The following is an 8,298-nucleotide window of genomic DNA, read 5'->3' on the forward strand; positions in this document are numbered from 1 at the left end:
TGTTTTAAAAAAAACGAAATGGAAAGTATTATGGGATCAGGGCATCAGGTAAATGCAAAGGTTCTTCCAAGTCCTCGATAAAAAAGGGATGGACGAAAATACTAGAGCTATGCGTTCCATTCCTCGACACAAGTAGTCATCATACACCAACTTTCTACATTTCATCTGGCCATATAGTTTCAGTAGTAACACAAAGTATAAATCACCAGCAGGTACTCAGAGAAACCAGCGATCTGTATTTACACTATCCCCTGCTCCATCATCTACTTCTACATTACAAAATCTAATCAAGGTAATTGTGATTTCCAAACAATTTTCTAGATATCCTAAAAACAATCCCAGGGCTTCACATCCTCGAAAGTAATAAAAGGATAAAAAAGAAGAAAGGAGTAATGTAGTGACGAGCACAGTGTTGCACCAATGTGGCAACGTCCATCACCTGCGCCTCCGGTCGGCGGCGTAGTGCGAGAGCGGGACGAGCTCCGAGAGCGGCGTCGCGAGCGGCGTGGCGGTGGGCGTCGGTATGGGCGAGGACCTGCAGACGGGGCACGAGCCGCTCCGCCGCAGCCAGGCGTCGAGGCACGCGACGTGGAACCGGTGCCTGCACTCGGGCATCAGGCGCAGCATCTCGCCGTCCCTGTACTCGCTGAGGCAGATGGAGCACATGGCGTCGGCCTCGGCGGCCCTGCTGGAGAACGGCACCTTGGGGTAGGACGCGATGGCGGCCGGGTCGAGCCCGACGGGGCAGCAGGACGCGGCGGCTGCGGAGGAGTAAGCCGCGTCGTCCGGGGACTCGGACCCCTCCGCGACGAAGAGCACGCGCGGGACGGTGATGGAGAGGTGGCCGGAGCTTGAGGCCGTGGTGAAGGCCTCCCCGGCCCAGTAGTCCCCGCCGCCGCGGCGGAAGCAGAGGTAGGAGGCGAGCAGGAGCGAGGCGAGCAGGACGAGGAAGCCGAGCGCGATGGCGATGGAGTAGCCGAGGCCGAGGTTGGAGAGTGAGGAGAGGAGGGACGGCATCGCGGTCGTGCCGGCGGTGACGGAGGCGGCGAGTCCCTGGTGGCGAGGGAGCGGCGGAATGGCATTGGCGGAGCGTGCGCTCGGTGATGGTGGACGCCCGGATCACTAGGGTGGAATCGAGGCCGCGTGGGGTGGGGGCGCAGTGGAGTAAATGTGGGGAAGGTGGCGTGGTGAAGTGGTGATATTTTTCGCTTCCTCTCGCCTTATCGCGGGGCTCAGATCTGTCGGGGGTGGGTGCGCGGCTCGAGCGGCCGCATTTATTGCCGGGGACGAGGGACGGCGGGGAGTAATGGCGCCTTGGCGAAATGGCGGGGATGGGATGCTCTGCTCCGCTGCTCGTGCTCCGCAGCTTGGCTTGGCTCGGCTGCGCTGGGCGATGGGGAAGGAGAAGGACTGGGCGCTTGTGGCGTCAGTGGCCGGGTGCGCTACGCGTGGTGTGCAAGGGAAACTTCCGTTGGGGGCCATCCGTTTGACCTTTTTGGGGCGCACTGCTGCTGAGGCGAGCGGCGAACGGCGACAGTGCCAGTTTCGGGAGGATATCCTGTCGCGGTGTCGTCCGATCGACTGACGGTGCTGCATGACCTTTGTTGTCTCAGGTTGTCATGACTATGCCAAACGCGGGAAAATTTCGTTTCAAGCTCGAAGAACCAAGAGTACTCCCGTCGCGGCACAGGACGGCATCATTGCTATTGGCTTGAACCTTGAAAAAAAACGAAGGTTTGAAAGTCACGGCAAAAGTTTTCTCCCGTGCGAGTTGCTGTCGCGTCAGTACAGCGCAAACGTTCACCCCATGTCATGCTTGGATGTTGAAGACGTCAGGCTTCGCTAAAAGGGGAAAAAACGCTTCAAAAAAATGAGAGAGAACGGACTCTTTGTGTAAATAGTAAAATAAAACAAATGAAAAAAAACGCCGTTGCCGGGGATCGAACCCGGGTCGCCCGCGTGACAGGCGGGAATACTCACCACTATACTACAACGACTTCGACGCAAACTCGTATCATGACACGTTAATCTACAATCTTTCATGATTACTGAATGCTGATCAGCGGATATCCGCATCGCTCACACGGTTCCCTCGTTGAGCATCCGCACATCCCAGTGGCATATTCGCAGCTTCCGCTCATGGCTTTTACTACTGGATCGTCATCCTGCTCCGCCCTCATTGCCTCTTTTGCTCTCGCTTTTATCGACCACATCAGCTTATCTCCCAGGATCCAGGCCTCCAGCTGCATGGTTGCATCTGCCGCATCCCGCATGCCCGACTGGAGTTTCCGCCACTGTGGACTCATCACGGTCTCAAGGATGAAGCTCAAGGGGGCAAATCTTCACTGCTGCTTGCGAGGCTGTGACTTCTGACTCTCTGTGAGTAGTGTATTGTTGCTCTCAGTTCTCACTTTGGCCAAGTTGTTCCGTTCTTGAGTTTTACTTGTTTATGGCACTATTTGTTTCACTGGATTTAGTATAGTACTTTAGTTAGATATGCTCATTTTGCTGAGGTAATTTATTTACTGATCCTAGCAAAGCTACAATCATGGTTTCAGAGTTCGAGCACTAGACCCGTTCATATCAACAAACCTTAGATTGCCTTCATCATACTTGTAGTGAAGGTGAAGCAATGGTGTACTGATAGTTGACAGCCTAAATCATACAGTTTCAATTGTGCTCTATGAACGAAAATCATGGCAAGTTAATTTGACCTGGTCTAGCATCGGGATGTGCTTGGCAGATTGAAACCTGAACATTTCAGGCCGGAACTCCTGTCGGAACTATCTATCTTTTTTTTCTTTTTCTTTTTCGAGAGGCTGTTGAAGCTTTTTATCTTAGCCGAGTATTTTGTCCCTTCTGGGCTTCGGCCCGCTTGAAAAGTTGGGCCTCAAGGACACCACGAGGTAGTTTGGGCCTAAATCCACATTTTTCTACAAACAATTTTCTAGTCCTTTAGAAGGACAAATAAATTTTAGTAGTATTGATTTTTTTAAAAACAAAACTGGAAAAGGTGGCATTGTAATTTTTCCAACTTCAAACTGTCCATATCGGGTTCTGAATTTTAGAGAAAACAAGGTCCACAATAACTTTATTAGGAACTCTAAACTACATATATAACTTAATTGTAAAAAGCATAATTTACATAGTTCATATAGATTTTTCCTGATTCAAGATTCCAACAGCTCCTCAACCAGCTTTTTGTGCCACGGATTATAGTACTAAATTTGCTAAAAAGGTGAACTATTTCATAAGAAAATATAGTTCCAATAATTCTGGCCAGAAAAAGGGTATAACCTTTTTAATCTTGACAAGATGTTGCGTTTGGATGTGAGGTCGAAATGAAGGCACGATATGAGTATGGATTCCAAATATATTTGCCCATTCTAGTGTCAGGTACATGGTTTTGATTAACATAATCTGGAATGTTGTCAAACGTACGAGCATGGATTTTAGTCTGACACATGGGTTTAGAGAGGAAAATCCAAATGACTCCTCTCAAATATAACCAAAGTCTGGATAACCTCTAAAGTATTTCTTGAATTTACCCTCTAAACTATACTATTTGGTTCGATTTACCTCTTAACACAATTTGTATTTTTGTTTCTCCATGCACAAGTGAAGTTCTAAGTTCAAATTTTGCAAGATGATAGCATACATTGAAAAAAATATATCATAAATTTTTTATCACTATTCTGATAGGGTAGGATGTTTAATAATAAAATTTATCCTTGAGATACAAAATTTATAAAAAATAATAATGATAAATTCTTAAAATATTTTTTAATGTAGATTATGATGTCCACTGCACCCTGCAAAGTCTCAAATTAAAATTCAACTTGAGTATGGAGAAACAAGAACAATAAATTGCATTACGGGGTAAGTTAAACGACCAAATAGTATAGTTTAGGAGGTAAATTGAACCAAAACATAGTTTATATTTGAAGGGAGTAATTTATATTTGAAGGGAGTAATTTGAAATTTTTTCTTTAGGAGATTAGCCAACTATCTCTACAATCCACACACCCTACTCGGTATAGTTTATCCCATGCTCACATCTCTATCATAAACTTAATTAGTTTTGCTCGATGAATGAGAAAAATACAAAATTTAGTTTTGCAAGCTTGGCCGAGCTTGACCCCGTAGAGATCAAGAGATGACATGCATTGAATTACTAGCGTAACTTTTTGTGCATCGAATCAATCTAAATACCCACCTATAGTTAATATTTTTTAATTTTATGGTGAACATGATTGGACACTTGCCTTTTGATCTGGATAGTTTTGACCATGCTCCACATCCTATTCAATTTTTTTTTGTCATCTTTCGTTTGCAAGAAGCAGAAGCGAGTAATGGAGGATTCGAAAGAGAGTAGTCTAGACTTTCTAAATCCGAAAATAGTTCTATAGTGATATCGTTGTGTTTCATAAACATTAGGAAGAAAATCAGTAATGAAAATTGTATCTTAACGGCGCCAAATAATTTTTCCCCGTAGAGGTATATTTATATTTAAAATTTAAATTCGTTGCCAATTCTCGATTGCAAATTACAACAGGCTTTAATTTTGGCCTAGATCAAATTGTTATTACTTTTTATAGATTTTGGTGTATTTTTTCAATAAATTTGATGAAATTATGTAAGTTTGATTTAATGACACAACTAAACCTCTTACATTCTAGAACGGGTAGAAAAGATCGTCTAGAGCTAGACTGGGATATACTTGTGATGCATTCACCTTTGGAAAAAAGTGTATTTTTCATCCCTCATATTTCGTGTGGTGTAAATGAACCTCTTAACTAACTAAACTGGTGCATTTATCATCCCCACCTCATATTAACAATTGTTGAGTGCCATCTAATGATAGTTTATGCCACGTAATCATCCAATTAATCACTCCTTAGCGATGTAATATGCTCTATATAAAGCATAAAGCCAAAAATCAGTAAATTCTATAAATTGGCTATCCATAAAAATTTTATTCGAAAAATTAACAGAACCAATTCACACCAAACTATTATATCAACATTAATGTGGCTAAGCAAGTAAGCAATGATTATTAAGATGAGTACATGGCCTAAATAAATTGATTTTAGATGACACTAAATCATCATTAAATAAGCTGGGGATGTAAGTACACCGCTTTAGTTAGTTAGGGGTTAGTTTTCATCAAATGAAACTTGAGGGAATATCACACTTTTGTAATATTTTTACCTTTTTGTTTTGAGAATCATACATATTTTCTACGCGTATTAATTAAGAATGCGTGAAGCAAAAGGACCCTTGGCCACCAAGTCCCTTTGGTCTTGTCGAATTCAAACCGCGTGACCGCCTTCTAGAAACTTCTTGCCTACCATTTCTTTTCCCAGGTCCCACCAACAGCCTACCAGCCGTTCCGCGCCGACGGATGCCGGCCAAGGGGTCCATCTTGCTACGTGTCACACGTCCCGAAGCTTTCCTCGCGATCTCCACCGTCCTCAGACTTGCTCGGCGGCCCGGCGACGTGGCCGCGCTGAAGACGGCGCCCCCCTGTCCACGACCTTAAACTTAACCCTTAAGCACCAATGCCGCGGCGACCCATTTCCATACCCTCATGCGGTTGTCCACTGCCGCTGGGCCCGGATCTCTACTCGGATCCTTGATTCGCCGTTAAGAGAAGGGGGGGTGGGTGGAAATCTTTTCTGTGGGGACACCTGCTGCCGCGGACAAAACGAGCCAGTATTCAAACGGCATCGGCTCGTATCCACGGCCGCTGCGAATTCAAACGGACGGCGAGGATCGCATCACGTGCCGGATATAAGGGAGACCTGGGCTCGCTACGTACACACACGGCGTCTTTGGGTGAGCGCACCTCGCAGCAGAAGAAAAGGGGAAGAAGAACCAGCCAACAAGCTACAGCTTTTGCGGTTCTTCATCCGAGCAGCGGCGGCAGCGGAGTAGGGGAGAGGAGGGCGGCATGGCTGAGCACAAGGAGGAGCCGGTGCTGGAGTCGGTGATGGACAAGATCTCTGAGAAGTTCCACGGCGGGGACTCGTCGTCGTCGTCTGACTCGGACGACGAGAAGAAGAAGGGGTCCTCGTCCGCGTCGGCGGCGGAGGCCATGAAGGCCAAGATCTACCGCCTCTTCGGACGCGAGAGAGACGTCCACTCCGTCCTCGGCGGCGGAAAGAGTAAGTCCCGCGATTTGTTGTCCCGATTCGCTAGTTTTGTGGCTTAGATCCAATCCGATCTGGTTATATTCGCGCTCGCTTGTGCTTCCCGGACTGTTACTTTTGTTGCTGCGTAGTTCGTCACTTCATTATAAGCTGGTTTATGATTAACTGAAAGGAGTTTGGGTTTCTGGTTTTGGGATCTGTTAGCGTATTTGTTAAGCGTCCGAGGGTTTAGTGTTCGCTCCTGGGCTGTAGCGTTAAGATTTCACTAATTGATTTGATTAGTTATAGCGGTTAAGCGGCGGCGCAGCTTGTCCTTACCCTTAAACCCCTTAGATGCTCTGCTCGATCTGGATTTAGAAATGGATCTGGAATGTTTAACCCTCCACTTCTTTGCTGTGGGTGCTTGGACTGATGCGATTATTTGTATAAAAATGCGATTGCAGCTGCTGATCTTGTCCTATGGAGGAACAAGAAGATATCCGGCGGTGTCCTTGCCAGTGCGACAGCCATCTGGCTCCTGTTCGAGGTCATGGAGTACCATCTCCTCACTTTGGTGTGCCACTGCCTCATCCTCTCACTGGCCATCCTCTTCCTGTGGTCCAATGCCTCCACTTTCATCAACAAGTGAGCTTCTGTGATTCTTAATGTTCAAATGAAAGCTGAAACACATCGAATTCATTCTGGACCTGGAGCTGCTGATTGTCATGCCAGGAGCTAATTTTCATGCGATTTTAATTTGTGGTGTTGCTGATTGTCAGGTCTCCACCAAACATTCCTGAGGTGAAAATCTCAGAGGATGTGGCCGTTAACGTTGCACTCTCACTGAGATATGAGATCAACAGGGGCTTCGCTACCTTGAGGGAAATTGGACATGGCCGTGATCTAAAGAAGTTCCTAATCGTATGTTTGTTGTTTCTTTGGAATTTATGTGCCCAGTGTCATGAAATTCTTGGTATTGTGCTGATACACAGTGCTTGTTCTTCTGTTTATTGCAGGTTATTGCAGGTTTCTGGCTTCTTTCAGTCCTTGGTAGCTGCTGCAATTTCCTGACATTGTTTTACATTGGTAATGACTGTGTGCCCTATGCTCCTCAAATATTTCTTAATAGCTTTGATGCAAATTATGAATGAAAATTGTTCTGTTCCCATTGCAGTCTTTGTGGTGCTGTACACTGTGCCAGTACTGTATGAGAAGTATGAGGACAAGGTTGATGCTTTTGGTGAGAAGGCTATGATTGAACTGAAGAAGTACTATGCCATCTTCGATGAGAAGTGCCTATCGAAGATTCCAAAGGGCCCTTTGAAAGATAAGAAGCACTAGATTGGTACTAAGGTTCTCGCTATGAATATGATAAATCACCTTTGGTTTTGGAAGGATGGTTGCTGGTTCAGGTCACTAGTTGATAGTATATATCTGTATGGGCAACTCTAGCATGACTTACTGTTGTGATCTGCTGATATTTGAAGTCGTGTAAGCTGAAAATTGTTGATCTTGTTTTTGGTTTCAACTTTCAGCTATCTGGAAGCTTGAAATATATCACGCTATCTATTAATGTCATGGGAACCTTGCGGTACAACTTTTCTATTGACAAGTGCCTTTTGCTTCTGCTAGGCTAGTGAGGTATGCATATTTCTGTGGGTACACTATGATAGTATTTAATCCAGTATGTCATTGTAGTCCATTGTCATGAGTCATGAATATGCATCCAATATGGCAGTGCATCATCGCATACAGGGAAAGTCATTTGAGATTGAAGGTCCCAGCAGAGGCTTGATCTGAAAATATGAGAGCTCTCTAACATTGTAACCTTCATAAATAAATTAAGCCATGTCGTACGATGCTTGAATTTTGCTTTGTATTTCACAGCATCTCATACCATGGCTACAGAGATGGACTGGATGATATTTGTGCAATGTGTGGATTTCATGAGGTTCTGTATTTCTAATCATGGGGGCAATATAAATCTTTATAATAATAGAAGTAGCGGGTATGCTTGCGGTTATGGAAAGATATTTGTGTTTGGACTAATGGCAGCAGCTTTTGCAAATTATTGTTGTGTGCTTTGCTTGTGCTGATTTGAGTTGAAGTTATGTTTTTGTTATATGTAGGTTCCGTCCGATGTGTGGGTAAATTATTCAGCCCCGCA

The 8,298-nt window shown here is 45.1% G+C and overlaps 2 protein-coding genes and 1 non-coding gene across 3 annotated transcripts; 1 reads left to right on the forward strand and 2 right to left on the reverse strand.

Annotated features, from left to right (window-relative positions):
* Window positions 1-89: 89 nt before the first annotated feature.
* LOC101775301 (RING-H2 finger protein ATL67) lies at window positions 90-1,439 on the reverse strand. The gene has a single exon (XM_004969817.3). It carries the CDS (start codon window positions 1,015-1,017, stop codon window positions 436-438), a length of 582 nt encoding a protein of 193 aa, XP_004969874.1. The 5' UTR covers window positions 1,018-1,439; the 3' UTR covers window positions 90-435.
* A 486-nt stretch (window positions 1,440-1,925) lies between these two features.
* On the reverse strand, window positions 1,926-1,997 carry TRNAD-GUC. The gene has a single exon. It is a non-coding gene; the product is annotated as a tRNA-Asp (tRNA).
* A 3,691-nt stretch (window positions 1,998-5,688) lies between these two features.
* LOC101775709 (reticulon-like protein B1) lies at window positions 5,689-7,755 on the forward strand. Its single transcript, XM_004969818.2, has 5 exons — window positions 5,689-6,167; window positions 6,596-6,776; window positions 6,911-7,052; window positions 7,148-7,217; window positions 7,306-7,755. The coding sequence occupies exons 1-5, from the start codon at window positions 5,954-5,956 to the stop codon at window positions 7,470-7,472; spliced, it is 774 nt and encodes a 257-aa protein (XP_004969875.1). The 5' UTR covers window positions 5,689-5,953; the 3' UTR covers window positions 7,473-7,755.
* Window positions 7,756-8,298: the final 543 nt, after the last annotated feature.

This window comes from Setaria italica, chromosome V, assembly GCF_000263155.2.
Source record: "Setaria italica strain Yugu1 chromosome V, Setaria_italica_v2.0, whole genome shotgun sequence".
Lineage (NCBI taxonomy): Eukaryota > Viridiplantae > Streptophyta > Magnoliopsida > Poales > Poaceae > Setaria > Setaria italica.